The following is a 16,138-nucleotide window of genomic DNA, read 5'->3' on the forward strand; positions in this document are numbered from 1 at the left end:
CTTTTTCTGATTTCTCTCGGGTAGTGGCACAATGACGACATCAAGTTCAGCAGCAAGGATGGAATGTTGTTAGCGGAGTCTCTCACTGCGGGTCCAATGAGATGCTGCGAATGCTTGCCTGCCAGAGTGACAACCTTGTAGCTATTCCCGAGGGTTGTGATCTATCTACTCCCTTCGTTGATAGACTTCACCACGGTGATCCAGTCTGCAGAATGCAAAGCAACCACAGGGAATGTCTGCGGGTCTATTGAACGCCGCTAGAGCGATGCGCGAAAGGGAGATGAGACAAGGCGACGCAGAAGTTCGATGACTTTTCCTTACTCATGGATGCCTCTAGGTCTTGATGGGTCATAAAGGTTCAAGCCGTCAGTGCTCAACTAATGGCTCCATGACCAGATAGAGACAATGACCGCGCACGACAGCAACAGTTGATGTTTGGTCGAAGCCTTCATCTTCAAGTTGAACTGTGTTTGGCATGTAATGCGAGGATGTTGTGGACAGGATGAATGTGGCAAAGGGACTAGACTAGCTCTTTATGTATTGGAATGCGATAAAGGCTCGTCAATCCAAAGCAGCCGTTTCAGCCACGAGAAGGAGACGATGCAAACAATCAATTGTTGTCTGTCTCTGAAATTCACAAGGGAGAGGCTGAAACTAGACTATACATGGTGGCGCTTTTCTGGATAGCCGAGGATAACGACCTGAGAAATCGACGGAGTCTTGAAGTCGTCACCGTCACGAGGGCCGATATCAAAGTACAAATTGTGCTTAGTTCGGTGCCGACGTAAGTGCTGACAGCTCCGTCGCATGCACTTGAAGATGCATTGAAAAAAGTCTTTCGGCGAGCGTCGTAATTGACTTCATGGGGATCAAGCTATTAAAAGGCTCTACTTTCTTCACCAACACAGATAATTCGTCCAGGACAATCCGCCGAGAAGGCAGGCCGCATGCGAACCGGAGATACTGGAATGTCGGTTGGTAACTCATTTTAAAGAAATGGGTTCCTGCAGGGAACCATGGTTGAACCCTGCACCCGTAGGGCGGCTTCTCCCAAAGTGGTGCGTGGGCCGTCGACGGTGAGAAAAGAAAAGTCAAACTAATAAACTACTCAAACCCGAAACATCTCGGAAGACCGGCTCGTGGGGACCCACCGGGCCCCTTCGGATCCGGCACGGCCTGGCGGCACGCAGGCCTGGCTAGACTCTGCCCCAGAATGATCGTCCTCGGCAGCAGAAGCCAAGACTTTTGACCGATCAGCCAACAGAAAACACAAGCGATGTGACAGGTGAAGACATTTTTGACATTTCGGCGCCGGTGCGGGTGGTGAAACACGCTGAGATCGTGCACACCGTCACGTCAGATTGAGACACTTAACGTTAACTCAAAAAGACTTGTGTGGTGGAAAGTCTGCTTGGAAACCTTCAGGGAGTTGCGCTGATTTGAAAGCAACGCGCTCATTTTGGCGCATGGTAGACCCAGTATTGCCCCATTCGCAACTTCGATCCCTCCACCCGCTCCGGATGTCAACCCGACGAGCCAACACATCGGACGAACCACCAGAACACTCCAGAACGCCAGATGGAAATGAAGGAGCGCAAGCCAAATGAAGGGCGAGCAGGCAATATCCCAGTCTCGCCACAAGATCGCGCACCGCGTGCCCACAATCTGACTGTGGTGTCTCTCACGTCACCCATGGGGCGATTAGCCGGAGGGAGTGGCCCCACGAATCACATCCGCACGACAGGGATCTCGATATGCACTGTTCCGGCCAGACGGCACCGCAGTTACATTGTGAGATTGTGGAAGAGTGGTCTCGAGTTCAGGAGTCAACCTGAATATAAAGTCCACAGACCGTGATCCCCCAGCGGTGGTCTTGACTCTTTCCACCCCATCGTCTCAAGCTTCTTTTTCTCCCCGACACTCTTTCACGGCTTTAAGCCACCACACTCATTTGAATTAAGTCACTCATTTTCAACCCACTTGTACGCTCCCTCTCGTTCCGTGAATCAGGCATTCATCATGAAGGGACTCATTCTCAGCGCCGCCCTCGTCGGCGGAGCCATGGCCCAGGCCGGCCCCTACATGCCCTGCGGAGGCAAGGGATGGACCGGAGCAACGACCTGCGTCTCTGGATACACCTGCGTGAAGCAGAACGACTACTACAGCCAGTGCGTCCAAGGCAGCGCCGGCGCCGGTGCCGCCAGCGCCCAGCAGGTCACCACCCTGAAGACATCGACGAGACGCAGCTGTAAGTCGAAGACCGCCGGATCCGCCGCCGCCAGCGTCGTCGTGCCGCAGGCGCCCACCACGAGCGCTGCCGGAATCTCGACGACATCTGCCGGTGCCGCCGTCAAGCCGTCAGCCCAGCCCGTTGACACCAAGACAGCTCCTTCGACTTCTTCCAAGGCCGCCAGCAGCCAGGTACCCGTCAAGTCCGTCGCCGCCGAAGCCGTTTCCTCTTCCGCTCCCGTGGTCAAGCCTACCACCACTGCCGCCGCTCCCGTGACGACTTCCAAGGCTGCCGTCACCTCGGCCGCTCCTGCCACGTCCGCCAAGGCCTCTTCAGCCCCCGCCGCGTCGGCTTCCGCCACCCCTGGAAAGACTGGCAAGTTCAAGTGGTTCGGTTCCAATCAGTCCGGTGCCGAGTTCGGCCAGGGCACGCTTCCTGGTACGGCCGGAAAGGACTACACCTTCCCGGACACCACCAAGGTTGATGTAAGGTGGCACACAATTTGACATCTTGGATTCACACTGACACAAAAGCAGACTCTGATCAGCCAGGGATACAATACCTTCCGTCTCAACTTCCTCATGGAGCGTCTCGCCCCCAACGGCCTGACCGGCAGCTTCGACGCCGACTACCTCGCGGGGTTGACCAAAGCCATCACCCACATCACTACCGCCGGCGCCAGCGTCGTCCTCGACCCTCACAACTACGGCCGCTTCAACAACAACATAATTACCGATACCGCCGCCTTCAAGACCTTTTTCACTAACTGGGCTACGCTCTTCAAGTCCAACGATAAGGTCATCTTCGACACCAACAACGAGTACAACTCCATGGACCAGGACCTCGTTCTGAAGCTGAACCAGGCCGCCATCGACGGTATCCGTGCCTCCGGCGCTACGAACTACATCTGGGTCGAGGGCAATTCCTGGACTGGCGCGCACTCCTGGGTGAGCACCAACGACAACATGAAGGCCCTCACCGATCCTCTCAACAAGATTGCCTACGAGATGCACCAGTACCTCGACAGCGACTCCAGCGGCACATCCGAGACGTGCGTCTCCGCCACCATCGGCGTAGAGCGCGTCAAGGACGCCACTGAGTGGCTGCGCAGCAACGGCAAGGTCGGCGTCCTCGGCGAGTTCGCCGGCGGTGCCAACGACGTCTGCAAGGAGGCCGTCACCGGTCTCCTCGACTACCTCCAGCAGAACAGCGACGTGTGGATCGGCGCTACGACATGGGCTGCTGGACCTATGTGGGGATCCTACATGTACTCCTTTGAGCCCGAGACGGGCGTTGCGTACAACTACTACAACGACTTGTTGAAGACGTACCAGTAGAGGCGCCCTGGGTGATACGGCAGCGTTGGAGTGGGGCCAGGGCTCGGAGCCTCGTCTGCATATGCATATTGATGTTCTACAGCTTTGGATAAGCGTAGAAAATTTCTTTCTCTTGTATATAATAGTAGTAGGAGGGTTTTGGTAGTCGGCGTCCTATGTCGGCTCATCGCGGATTACACCTCTTGTATCTATTCTTCAGCAACACTTCATCTTGAATGAGGCAAATTCTCTTGGATACGTGCATTATTTTGATTGGTTTGCTGTGGCGAGACGTTGCTGTGATGGTTCTTGTTGTCAACTCAACCGGCAGACGTCCGGATGATCCGGGATTGCTCCGATGGAGACCCACACCACCGCGCCGACTCCGGTGTCAACTCCGATATGCACGGTCATCGAAGGTCTGCGCATTGATATTCCCGAATTCTCTTTGGGCCAGGGCCCAATGGCAAATTTCTGAAAGTGCAAATTCCGTTGACAACATTGACCCTGAACCCGTGACAAACTCTAAACAAGAGTCGCCCTGCTCTCAAAACTCTTCGCTTCCGGATTTCTCGGTGATTGACCACCAAGTTCTTCGAATCATGTGACACCCTGGCTGTGTGGGGTCCGTTGTTCCTGCATCAGTCCCACCGAAGCCACAATCAAGCTTCGCCGCCTGCGCCGCTATGCACGGTACTAACGTAACCTAGGACTGTGGCACGACGCAATCTCGCTCCTGCCTGTTGGCATTCCTACGAACCGGCGTACTGGGAGTTCAGGACGAGTGAAGTTCGCTTTAATAATAGGACACCGTTGCAAGTGGGCCGATTCCTGTTGGTGCGCTGCAGCTGCCTGGTGTGGTGGCTGAGGATCCCTGTCGAAGCCTCTCGAAACTGTCTAGCTGGAAGCAGAAGGATCTGGTACAGGTACTCAGGCGATGAGTGTCACGGCGAGGCAGCAGCCAGCCTGGCAAACAGACAGCTGTAGCCAACAAGCATAAATACTGCGTCAGCCCTCGAATTGCAGTGAGTCCTGTTTGAGAGGTTCGTAGGTCACGTTCCTGTGGTAATTCAGAGGCCGAAGCTTATATATACTTCACCGTTTGCGCGAACCCAAATCATTTGAATCCTAGCAACGCCCAAAGTTCCTCTGCATCTCCGAATCCGAGGCGCAAAATTTTGAAGAAAAGGGCACCAAAAAAGAAGAATCAAAAGGCCCTTCAATCTTCATTCCAGTCCGACAAAATGTCCAAGTTCGACGGAGCCACGGCCTCAGCCCCGCGATCCCCGCGCACCCCGCCTTCCGCTCTGGGCCCGGACCCACAGCCGGCACCGTACAGCACCTGGTCCGGCCCACCCAGCACAGCAAACATCCTGACTCGCCAATTGGCCGCCGTCGCTCTCATCATCCTCCTGTACACCGCATCAATTCCCTTCATGCCCGTCATCTGGGTCATGAACATCGAGGGAAGCTCCTTCATCGACCGTCTCTTCGCCGGCATCGTCATGCTTTCGGCCTGCTACTTCCAATGGCAGATTGCAGGCCTGACTCGCCCTCTCGCCATCGTCTTTCCCGGAAGCAGTGGCAGCGTCATCCGGAATGGTCGCATTGAGAGAGGCTCGACCATGGGATTTGTATGGCATCCGTCAAATTACTGGCCGTACATCATCTGCGAGGCGATGCTTCTGGCTCTGGCTGAATTCGGAACCAGCGAGATGCTGAGAAGGAGCATTGTCTGTGGGATTGTTGCTGGGCTGTGGGCTGTTGGATACAGCGCGACGCCAGAGTCGACGAAAAGGTGGGCTTACGAGCACCTCAAAGCGTGGATGTTCTGGATGGTCTTGGACGAGATCATGCGAGTTGGTCGAAGCAGTGTCAGTGGCCGTCGTCGCCGATATTAAAGGTAACAGAGCCTATCTCCCCGCGCATGTTGCATGCGTGTGGATATCACGAAGGCTTGTGCCATGGAGCAGCTGCCAGGGCGAGGTGGAACTCCACGTATTGTGGGAGGCGCGGAGTAATCCTGTCCACAAAAACGCCTGATCACATAACCGATCTCAGTTTTCAAAAGTCTCAATAAACGACTTTCAACCTCCCAATAAGAATATTTGTCGATTCAATAACTTTGCCCAATGTCAGAATGCTTTACCATCCTGTGCCATCGTCTTAACGCGTATCAGCCCAGCAACTGTCGGCTGCTGTGTCATGACGTCGTGCAAATACTGGGGTCTTTTTCGGACTACAGGGAAATCCGACGCCGGTGTTCCCAGCGGCTGACACCTCTAAGGCGGTCGCGCGCCATCAGACCCATTGAAGCCCCCAGCTTGTGCGCGCGACGAAAATTCGTTCCCATGTTCCAGATTCAGTGCATCAAGCTGATTGCAAGTGCATCGTCACTTTAGACAGGGAACACCTCGATGGAAAGCCCCATGTCAATTCAACGGCCAATGCGTCATCGTAGCGCCCAAAGCTGGCTTGACCACAAACTTCCGGCAGCAGCCGCTCTCTGCGAAAGTCAAAAGTATTGCTGAAATCGCGCGGTCAACAGCGTGTTTATTGCTAAGTCTCTCAATTCTGCATTTCTCGAGCGAAAAGGGAAAGTTGCTCAATCGGTTTGATGTCTCAACCGACGACAACTGACTCAAGGAAGTGGTTCCGAGTGCAGCTCTTTTTCCTCTTTCGGCGCAACACAGGAATTATACTTTCTGCGCAAATGCACAACTCTCCACAGTATGGGACGAACATGCTAGGATTACGTACGTCTCATAGGCCGGAGATCAAGCTGGGCAGGTTCCGCATACCAAAGGGAGGCCTTCCAAAGGGGCGGTGGTTTCGCAACTTCTTGGGTCCATGCTTCCACTTACGAAGATCGCTGTTTCCAGACGTTGAACGATCCCTGCAATGCTATGCTCCCCGACAGTCTCGAGGTGGGTACCAAGGGGTAAGGCGCATGACGATGTGGGCGGTCCATACCGACAGTCTGGATATAAAGGAGACCACATACGGCTTGCAAGTCTTGCATCATCTTCTATCGATATCGCAACTTCGTTCGGAACCTGCGCCTTATTCAAACCTCGTCAAGAATCTCTCCAAAACAACGCCAACATCGTCAAAATGAAGTCCTCCGCCGTTGTCGGCTTCCTGTCTCTCTGCCTGGCGCAGACTGCCTTTGCTGCTTGCAGGACCCGCACCAATGAATGCGTAAGCACAAAATCCCCGATGATCTGACATGTTTGCTGATGAGCCAAACTTCACAGTCTCCTCAATCCGTCTGCGACGCCATCGGCAAGCCCGGCGCTTTCCCCTGCGCCTCTACAGAGACCCAGAGCCCTGCCCAGTGCTCCCAGGCCGCCTCCCCCGGTGGTCCCACCTCCGTCAGCGTATGTCTCTCGTCCGATATCGATAATCCATACACGATTCTGATATTCTATCTAGTGCGAGTGCTGCGATCTGTAATCGGCCATAGCAGAACTCTTGCCGAGTTGGTGATGGTTCGATGCGACTTTGATAGATACCATTCTCGCTTCCTCATTATACAGGACTTGAGATTTCGATAGTGTAATGTGCAACTAGCATGATAATGAACGAACTCATCGAGCCTGTGACAGTGTTTGTATTCTTCGCAGCAGTGAATGGAGTGAGACAAAGCGCAAGACTTGTAAGCGACGCAACCTGCATATCAGCCTATCGAATGGACTTCAACGAAGAGGGCAGCCAGAAGACCTATGTCCCCTTTCTCTATCAATCACGCAGAGTGTTTCACCGATACTCAAGGCCGTATCATTCTGAATTGTCGAATGCAATGTCTGGATTCTGACCAACAGCTTCGACATCTCCCGAATTAGTCCTAGTGCAAGGTCTATGAAGCAGACTTCAAAAGAACAGAGGATCACACGCATTCAGATCAGGTAGGCTTTGAGGGTAACGAATGTTACGGTAGTTTCCCAGATGCAACCGAGCTCACTTCACTTTTCAGTCGACTTTGCTATCCCAGCGGACACCCCTAGGCTCTTGAGCTAACCGGGCAGACTACCGCCTTACCTACGAACTATATTAAAAGACGATTCCTCTTATGATTATCCCCATCGTAACTATCATAATCGTAATTGTCGTCGCTGCTATCTTCGTACTTATTACTGCTTTCATGCTGTTATCGTCATTTGCTCACACAGCAAAAGCCTTGCAATGATGCCTTAAAAGTGGTGTATTTTCACAGCAATGATCCGAACCAACGGTCAGCTCATAGTTGCGAGAGCATGGACGGGACGTCAGGGATCTCGCTATCCGGGCCATAATTAAAACGAGAGAACCTGTCCTGACGTTCGTGGCGTGCAGGGGCGAGCGGCTCCAGCGGCCGCGTGGGGATATTATCTGGAGAGCTCTGTGAAGCTTTCAATTACTAGTATTTGGGACTAGTGCTAAGTCTTTCAATGATGAGCTCTGCCGAATCTGTTGATCGATAGACAAAAGCATGATACTACTAGTTGATGTGCCATACTTGCTGAAAGCACGACCGGCTACTACGAAGGAGTATTCTTCATTACCAATGCTCAATGATCGAGTTTCGTGAATATTCAATCTGACGCGTGCGGTGTGATGAGTCCATACCGCAGAAGACTGCCAGCAACACTGGTCTCCCATGAAACCCATGTCTCGTGTAGTAGAGCCGCCTGTACGCCTTCATTCTTCCTACTCTTCGACAAAGTCTTCACTGAAATAGTCATCCATGATGAAAATCGGAGACCGGCTAGTCGACTAACGGGGCTCTTCATCAGACTTTGGGTAAATCTCAGACGACGCACCTCAACAATCTCATGCCGTCGATTTCTGAGTATGGGAAACTTGCCTTTAAGGGAAATTTCGTATTAATCGCGCAGAGCACTCGCCTCCGCTCGAGTAAACCTTCGCAAAATGGAGACCAATATACTTAGTGCTTACAGCATCGAACCGAACGGCAGACACAGCGTGACATCGCTCTGGCAATTGACAGAACAGCTACCCAATCAGCGTAGTCGCTGACATGGATATAACCCACTATCCGGCAGCTCCCTTGCGGCCGTCAACCGAAACCCATGTGTCCTACGGGGTTAATAACAGGGGTGCACTGGGTACTGACAGGGTTCAACACCACTTATCCGAGGTGCCCTATGAGAAGCTCCAGAGACGCGGAAGAACAGCCATCTCTGCATCGGACGGGTAGCCATATCTGCCGTGCGCCCGTGACTTGGCGCTAAGGTCGATATATCCCTGGACGCGCGCCACGATGAATCATGCCGTGCGATTGGACAATGGGTTTCGTTCCCGATTTTTGCTTGCGCAGTCTGAAGAGTTGGCTGCCGGTAACTTCCCACTAGACGATGTTCGTTCTATGGACCGTAGGCTGCATGCCGTGAGGGAGGGGTTCAAGTGATGCGCGGAAATGAAGTCTTGGTCTAGACTGGCGCGCCACTCAGTCAGGCCACGACTCTTAAAAGATCAAGTGCCGCCACTGTTTGGCTTTTCTCTCCTCTCCGGCTCGTCCAGGCAGAACTCTCGGTCCTACACTCCCGGCAATCAATCATGGACGTCACACGAAACTTCAAAGCCGCGGCCTTGGCTGCGCTCATCTCAAGCCAACTGACAATCGCTGATCCAGTCTCTGCCAAGTTCGCAAAGCGGAGCGCTGCAGAACTTGCAGGCGCTTACGACTATGTCATTGTCGGCGGAGGGTTAAGTGGCCTGGTTGTGGCCAACCGCTTGACCGAAGATCCGGATGGTAAGTTGTTTGAATGAAGGAAGCCGAAAGCTCCCGACAACTAACTGCGCTAGTCTCGGTTCTGGTCGTGGAGTACGGCGAGTTCGACGGAAGTTGGGACGTCATGATTCCCTATTATGCTTCCAATACCCACCCCAACGACATGAGACAACTTCTGTCCATCCCGCAGCCCGGTCTCAACAACCGAACATCGGGAGTTCAGACAGGTACCGTTGTCGGAGGTGGCTCGACGGTCAATGGCATGGCTTTTGATCGAGGGTCGAAGGCGGATTACGACGCTTGGGAAGAGCTTGGCAACCCTGGTTGGCACTGGGAAAGTCTCATTGAATACTTCAAGAAGGTAAGCACACCTCAAACCTGACGTCCCATGAGACTTGGAGCTGACGAGGGCCAATTTTAGTCCACCACGTTCCACCTTCCCGCCCAAGAGTATGTCGACAAGTACAACTTCTCCTACGACCCGAGCACATACGGCGACGGCCCCATCCAGGTCGGCTTCCCGTCCTGGCAGTGGCCTGACGTAGGTTTGTTGCATGCTGAATGCGGGATATGCGAGGATCGAAAGTGCTGACGGGGTGACAGGAATCCAAAGAGACGCGTGGATCAAGGACCTTGGAATCCCTGTTCTCAATGACCACGGAGCTGGCGGCAACAATGTTGGAGTTGCTCAACTGCCCCAAAACTCCGAAGGAAAGAATGTCACGCGTTCCACTGCCCGAACGGGCTACTACGATCCCATCGCAGGAACTCGTGCGAACATGAACCTACTCATCAAGCACTACGCTTCCAAGGTGGAGTTCGAAGACAAGAAGGCGATTGGCGTCAACGTTGTCTCCCGAGATACCGGGGAAATATCCCTTATCAAAGCCAACAAAGAGGTCTTGCTTGCTGCTGGCGGAGTGCAAACCCCACGAATCCTTCAGCAGAGTGGTGTAGGACCCGCTGCGTTGCTTGAATCCCTCAACATCGAGGTGGTTGCCGATCTTCCTGGAGTTGGTGCCAATTACCAAGATCATCCCTGGATGCTGATGTTGTACAACTGTGAGTATTGAAGCATCTTGCTGGTGGAACAAAAAGACTGACTCTTCTAGATGGCAATCCTCCTGAGCTTGGTAGCGATGCAATGAACGACCCCGCTTTCTTTAATGCCTCCGAGGCCGAATACTTTGCCAACCGCACTGGACCATTTACCCACGCACGTGGCAACAACATCGTCTTTTTGTCGCTCCAAGATCTCACTCCCGAGTATGAGAACCTCACCGCCAGTATCGAAGCCCAAAATGCCGGGGACTTCCTCCCCGATATCTACAGCAAGCATCCTGAACTCGTTGAAGGCTTCCTTGCGCAACGAAAGGCTCTTGCTAAGCTCTACCGCAACCCCGAGGCAGGCGTTCTCGAAGTACCCTTCGGAGGCTTTGCTGGAGCAGGCATCGCCTTCCAGAAGCCTGTTTCGCGTGGCACAGTCTCGATCAATACCACAGATCCAGACCCTGCGACCACACCGATCATCGACTTCGGCGTCCTCCAGAACCCTGCCGATCTTGAGATGCTTGTGTTGAGCATCAAGGCTATGCGGAAGTTCATGGGCAGCAAGTCAATTGCCGTGCGTCAACCTCTGGAGATTCTTCCCGGCGCGAACATTACTAGTGACGCAGCTATCGCCGAGGCAGTGAGAAACTCATTGTACGCAAGCTTTGCTCATCCAAGCGGCACCGCAAGCTTGCAACCCCTGGAGCATGGCGGAGTGGTAGATCCCACGCTTCGCGTCTATGGTCTTGAGGGGCTAAGAGTGGTGGACGCCAGTGTCATCCCGTTAATCCCCGCTTGCCATCTGCAATCCACCGTATACGCCGTGGCTGAGAAGGCTGCGGATCTCATCAAGACTACTTAAACGTGGCTGTGGGAAACGCATGTTCACCGCCGTCATGGGTGTTGGCTCCCGGCGGATAAGGCAGTCATGGCGAAACATGATTCAGCGGAGGTATCGGTGCATAGGTAAGTCTTTGTGTAAAAGTCGAAAATAAATACAATCACCCACGTTGCTCCCTGAACTTCGTTCCAAAGAACCCAGAAAGAGTTGGCTGATGCGCTGCCCAGCGAATGGCTTGAAGACCTGTTCGACTTCACAGTAAGCCACATGAAGTCATGGCTAATGCAAGGCCTCGGCAGATCGAAAGGTTCGAGATGGTTTAAGTAATGAAGCTGAATTAGACTCATCTTCATGTAGACAAGCTCTGTATATATTAACACTGGACGCCCCACACAATTCTGTACCTCGTCTGTCTGTCCGTGAATGGAATCCAACATCCTCTGGGGCATTGGCTCAAGGATAATTCATGACCAAGGTGAGATGTGCACGTCACCAGGAGCCAGGTTAGCCGCATGTCTCACGGGATCTTCAACAGTGCAGGTGAGACAAGGCAATGAGACACTGGACAAGCCGAGTACCGGTACCCAAGTCTGTTCTCCGCATTGGTGACAGCCTTCCGTTTCCGGAGGTCTGCTCCCAGATCTAGGCTTTCCTAGCCTAGTTCTTCCATAATTCTTTCACATTCATTGGGTGTCGCTGAATCGTCTGGTGACCATTTGTGATCTTTGAACGGATGCGGACATCATCCACGCGGCGGCTTCCCCTTCTCAGCATCTTAATACCGATGAAAATCTCATGCAGACGAAGCGCTTTGTTCATTACGTGGATGATCGGGGGCTCGCGCCGGTGCACCAATGCTTATACTGTCTCGTTTGTTCCGGCGCAAGCCAACGAGGCAGTGTCTCGGTCGCCACTTTTGCCAGAAACTTAATCCTTGCATAGATATTGGGAGTGAGCCCCGCAACCCTGTCTCGAAGTCTCAACGTCATTTTGTTCGTACACGACTTCCGGAGCCGAAGGAATCATGAGGAAATCCCACGTCCTCGCGGCGTTGGCTGCCAGCGCGAGAATGGTGACCGGGCTTGGCTATTCGAGCTTTCCAAACTGCGCAGTAGGTTTCGACATCCTCTGATGACGTGCTAATGCGAAAATGGCTCACATCTTGCCAGGTTATCTGTGTGATGGACGCATTGCCAAGGTCGCCATGCCGCGCGCTCGACGCCGCTTGCCTCTGCGCCGACACCACTTTCATGGATCTAGTCGCGCCTTGCATCAAGGTGAAATGCACAATGGCAGAGCGTTTGGGTGAGAGCACTTCAGCTTAGCAGGGGCAGACTTGTTGCTAATGTTGGACGTAGATTCCGTGAGAGTTTCGGCAACTGCATGTGGGGTGACAGTTGCGGACAACACGGCCCTTCCGCGTTATCTCACTGGCATACTGTTTGCATTGCCAACTGTGTTTATTGGCATCAGAATACTAAACAAAATCTTAAATCCTCTTCCTTGGGGCGCAGATGATTTCATGGCGATCATTGGATACGTCAGTTGGCCCAGTATGATACTCTCCGAGACTTTGCTGATGCAGGCAGCGCAGGTTTGCACTATTCCTTTGGTGCCCTTGATTTATCGATGTGAGTGATTCAAAACCCCTCGCTGTTGTAAATTTGGCTGACCGTTTTAAAGCCTTGAACATCGGCCTCGGAAATCCTGTGTGGACAGTTACGCCCACCAAGATGGTTGAATTCCTTCAGGTAAGCAGCCGCTTGATAAGACAATCACTGTAAAGTTTATGTTAGGACAGCGCAATGGCTAATATTTGAAAACCTCAAGATGTTGTTTGCGACACAAATTCTCTACGTTGTAGGGCTCATGACCCTCAAAGCATCAGTGCTGTTCTTCTTTCTTCGAATTTTCCCAACACGCGGCTTCCGAACAATCGTTTGGGCCACCCATGGTCTCAACTTCCTCGTCGGACTCATTTACATAATCCTGACCTTTGCACAGTGCCGACCCCTGTCGCTGTATTGGACAGGCTGGGATAAGAATGAGAGCTACAAGAACGAGAGATGCCTCGACTTTAACAGATTCATCTTGTCAAACGCCATCATCAACATCATCCTGGACGTCTGGATGCTGATTTTGCCGTTGACGCAGCTTTACAAGCTGAATTTGATTTTGCGGAAAAAGATTGGAGTCATGCTGATGTTTAGTGTGGGATTGTTGTGAGTTAACATCCATCAAACACATCACTTCATCACTAACAAAATCCAGCCTTACTGCCGTCAGCGCCATTCGGATACACACAATGGTCCGCTTCATGACAGATAGCAACGTAACATGTGAGCCCAAGTCCGCGAGTCCGCGACATGCCCATCATTTCAAGATGCTGACCGAAGTCTTAGCTCAAGCACTTTGGGTCTATGTCTGGACGTTCACCGAGCTCTGCGTTGGCGTATTTGTTGCGTGCATGCCAAACGCCGGTCAACTGTGGAGAACACTGTTCATGAAGCCAAAGGCAAAGGCGATTGGAGAGTCCAAATCCAGGCGACACTCTGCGTATGGAGCAGAGATGGTCTCGTTACCGGAACAGAGTCAGAAGCATAGAGAAAATTCGGTCGCGTCATGTAGTGAGAGATCAGAAAACGCTGTTCCACAGTCTACTCACTCGCCGGTCTGACACCTTCCGGCGCATAGCGTTGTACATACTCATCATCAACTGCCAGTACATACTCATCGATTGATGATCCCAGATAGTGATACTTATAAAAAATCTAATTAGGCGCTTTCCTCGTCATCGCTACGCTTCTTGTTCAAGTCGCGATCCACCACATCGTCGAGCACTGCCAACCCTTCCCTCTCGGCGCGAACTCTTGCTCTCTTCAACCGACGAGTATCCGACTCCGTCTTCCTCGTAACCCACCACGTTATGCAGGTGATGATGGCACAACAGCCAACTAACGCCATCGCAGCAGCAAAACTGGTCTGATAACGCGGCGCGTACTTCGATCTGAAAATCTGAGGGCCGATGGCGCCACCAATCTGGCCGTAACTGTTCACAAACCCAATACTGAACGCAGAACCTGTAGCTCGAGAAGTGGTTTGCACACGCCAGGGCCACATGAGCGGGAAAAACGCGGCAGTGAAGGAATTTCCGATGAGGGTCGCAGCATAGACGGCGCCGTTGGAGGGGTATGCAACGAGAACTCCATAACAGGCAAGAATAACGGCGAAAACCCCAAGAGGGTACAGAGGTCTCGGAATGAGACCCTTGTCTGCGAAGAAGCCGGTGACGCCAATGACAAAAATTGCTAGTATTGAGATGGGCAGGTTGAGCAGCTGAGCCCTGGCAATCGTGGTGAATCCGAGGTTTGCGATAACGGTTGGCTGGTAGAAGCGGACTCCAGAAGTGCCGACGGTGAAAGTAGCCCAAATGGCAGTGAAAAGCCAGAGTCGACGATCCTTAAGCGAGTCAACGATTTCACTCCAATTGAAGTTCATCTCCTCGGCCCTCGGTGCGTTTGCTGGTAGTCGGGCTTGGATGAAGGCCTTTTCCTTGTCGCTCAACCATTTGGCGGTCGGTGGGACTAGTTGTGTCAGTAGGTACCCTTTGATGTCGAGGCGGTCAACGGAACCTACAATCAGGAAGTAAGAAGTAGACAGCTGTTCCTAGTACGATGGTGATAAGGCCTTCCACCAGAAATAGCCTGGAGATGCTGTTGGTGCTCTAATCACTTTCGTTGAATTACTGATAACAAGACTTACCACTGCCATCCTGAAAGCCCTCTGCTACCGGAAACCGTGTCAAAAGCAAAGGCTAGAATACCGCTGAAGATCCCAGACAGATTCCCTAGAACATCTCCAGTAATGGTCAGTCTCAAGTTCAGCTACTTGTTCTAGGGCCTGATGCTCACAGAAATAAAGCAGACGGATGGACATTTCATCGGGTCTGTACCAATATGTCATCTGAAGAATGACTCCCGGGAACATTCCGGCCTCAAACTAAAGGATGGGGAAAATTAGCATCAAACTCATTGGGAAGTTTCATGGGTTATATACTGCTCCGAGTATGAACCGTGTTGCATAAATGCCGCCCTTGTTGCTGACGGGCACATGGCAAAGCAGAGCAATGCCCCACGAGATCATGATCCTTGACTGCCAAGCACTCGGTCTGAACTTCTTCAACAAAAGGTTCGAAGGCGCTTCAAGAACGATGTATGGAACCTTTTTTGCGTCAGCATCTCCGCACCTTTCACGTCCCGGGATGCATCTTACATAGTACAAAACGTTGAGCAAATTGTACTCATCCGACGTCATGTCTAACTGCGTCATGATGTTCCTAGAAGTCCCCTTGTTCATGATTCGTGCGTTTGATATATTATCGGCGTCAATGTTTTTCATCAGAAACAACAGCGAGCAAATTGTCATGATGCGGAAGTCGACGCGCCTCATGAGGGCCTTCTCCTCCGCGGCAGTGAGAAGTGACCGCGCCCGCATGCGTTCAGCGTCGAAGCCGGAGACATCGCTGACTGCCGTGGTCTCGTCCACTTGCTCTCCGCGCCTGGCAAATGTCAGTCCGTCGGCTTTGCTGGGCTCGCCGTGGTCTGGCAATGACTGGGTCGGCGTCGATATGTCCTTTGAGTCGGCCATATTGGGTCAATACGATGACTCTGGTATCAAGAAAGCTTCAACGTAGAATGCAAAGGTCGGGTCATGGAAGCGGGAAAAACATTGCCGTTCGAGTTTTGATGGCATGGATGCTAACCTCATCGATTTGGCGATAACCGACGTGCCAAGAAATGCATCATCCTCAAAATCACAATGACCAACGGAAATAAGCCGAGCTCAGATACAAATCCCGATCATGTCATCGAATGCTAGAATCGCGAGCAAGGTTTGTACGAGGGGCTGATTCGCTGCCTCTTCTTCAGCGTGGGATGGAGCAGGCGTTCGGGCTGCAACTCCGCGAT

General features: G+C 52.5%; 6 protein-coding genes across 6 annotated transcripts; 5 read left to right on the plus strand and 1 right to left on the minus strand.

The window, feature by feature from the left end:
- Window positions 1–2,019: 2,019 nt before the first annotated feature.
- On the plus strand, window positions 2,020–3,567 carry gh5-1-1 (Endoglucanase gh5-1; the record flags this gene model as incomplete). Its single annotated transcript, XM_066150892.1, has 3 exons — window positions 2,020–2,248; window positions 2,387–2,715; window positions 2,767–3,567. The coding sequence occupies 3 exons, from the start codon at window positions 2,020–2,022 to the stop codon at window positions 3,565–3,567; spliced, it is 1,359 nt and encodes a 452-aa protein (XP_066009697.1).
- Window positions 3,568–4,790: 1,223 nt separating this feature from the next.
- Window positions 4,791–5,447, plus strand: CGGC5_v001889 (uncharacterized protein; the record flags this gene model as incomplete). Its single annotated transcript, XM_032028895.1, has 1 exon — window positions 4,791–5,447. The coding sequence occupies one exon, from the start codon at window positions 4,791–4,793 to the stop codon at window positions 5,445–5,447; it is 657 nt and encodes a 218-aa protein (XP_031891414.1).
- A 1,213-nt stretch (window positions 5,448–6,660) lies between these two features.
- CGGC5_v001890 (uncharacterized protein) lies at window positions 6,661–7,002 on the plus strand (the record flags this gene model as incomplete). Its single annotated transcript, XM_032028896.1, has 3 exons — window positions 6,661–6,747; window positions 6,804–6,926; window positions 6,982–7,002. The coding sequence occupies 3 exons, from the start codon at window positions 6,661–6,663 to the stop codon at window positions 7,000–7,002; spliced, it is 231 nt and encodes a 76-aa protein (XP_031891415.1).
- Window positions 7,003–9,105: 2,103 nt separating this feature from the next.
- xptC-5 (Dehydrogenase xptC) lies at window positions 9,106–11,192 on the plus strand (the record flags this gene model as incomplete). Its single annotated transcript, XM_032028897.1, has 5 exons — window positions 9,106–9,301; window positions 9,355–9,641; window positions 9,702–9,825; window positions 9,884–10,342; window positions 10,393–11,192. 5 exons carry the CDS (start codon window positions 9,106–9,108, stop codon window positions 11,190–11,192), a joined length of 1,866 nt encoding a protein of 621 aa, XP_031891412.1.
- Window positions 11,193–12,195: 1,003 nt separating this feature from the next.
- CGGC5_v001892 (uncharacterized protein) lies at window positions 12,196–13,865 on the plus strand (the record flags this gene model as incomplete). Its single annotated transcript, XM_066150893.1, has 11 exons — window positions 12,196–12,282; window positions 12,341–12,476; window positions 12,530–12,711; window positions 12,766–12,802; window positions 12,855–12,922; window positions 13,002–13,031; window positions 13,060–13,125; window positions 13,176–13,393; window positions 13,443–13,510; window positions 13,574–13,762; window positions 13,828–13,865. The coding sequence occupies 11 exons, from the start codon at window positions 12,196–12,198 to the stop codon at window positions 13,863–13,865; spliced, it is 1,119 nt and encodes a 372-aa protein (XP_066009909.1).
- An 81-nt stretch (window positions 13,866–13,946) lies between these two features.
- prlL-15 (MFS transporter prlL) lies at window positions 13,947–15,818 on the minus strand (the record flags this gene model as incomplete). The annotated part of the gene is made up of 6 exons (XM_066150894.1): window positions 13,947–14,755; window positions 14,808–14,875; window positions 14,934–15,027; window positions 15,083–15,170; window positions 15,228–15,392; window positions 15,444–15,818. The coding sequence occupies 6 exons, from the start codon at window positions 15,816–15,818 to the stop codon at window positions 13,947–13,949; spliced, it is 1,599 nt and encodes a 532-aa protein (XP_066009908.1).
- Window positions 15,819–16,138: the final 320 nt, after the last annotated feature.

This window comes from Colletotrichum fructicola (assembly GCF_000319635.2).
Source record: "Colletotrichum fructicola Nara gc5 chromosome Unknown KSG_Nara_v1_contig01, whole genome shotgun sequence".
Taxonomy (NCBI): domain Eukaryota; kingdom Fungi; phylum Ascomycota; class Sordariomycetes; order Glomerellales; family Glomerellaceae; genus Colletotrichum; species Colletotrichum fructicola.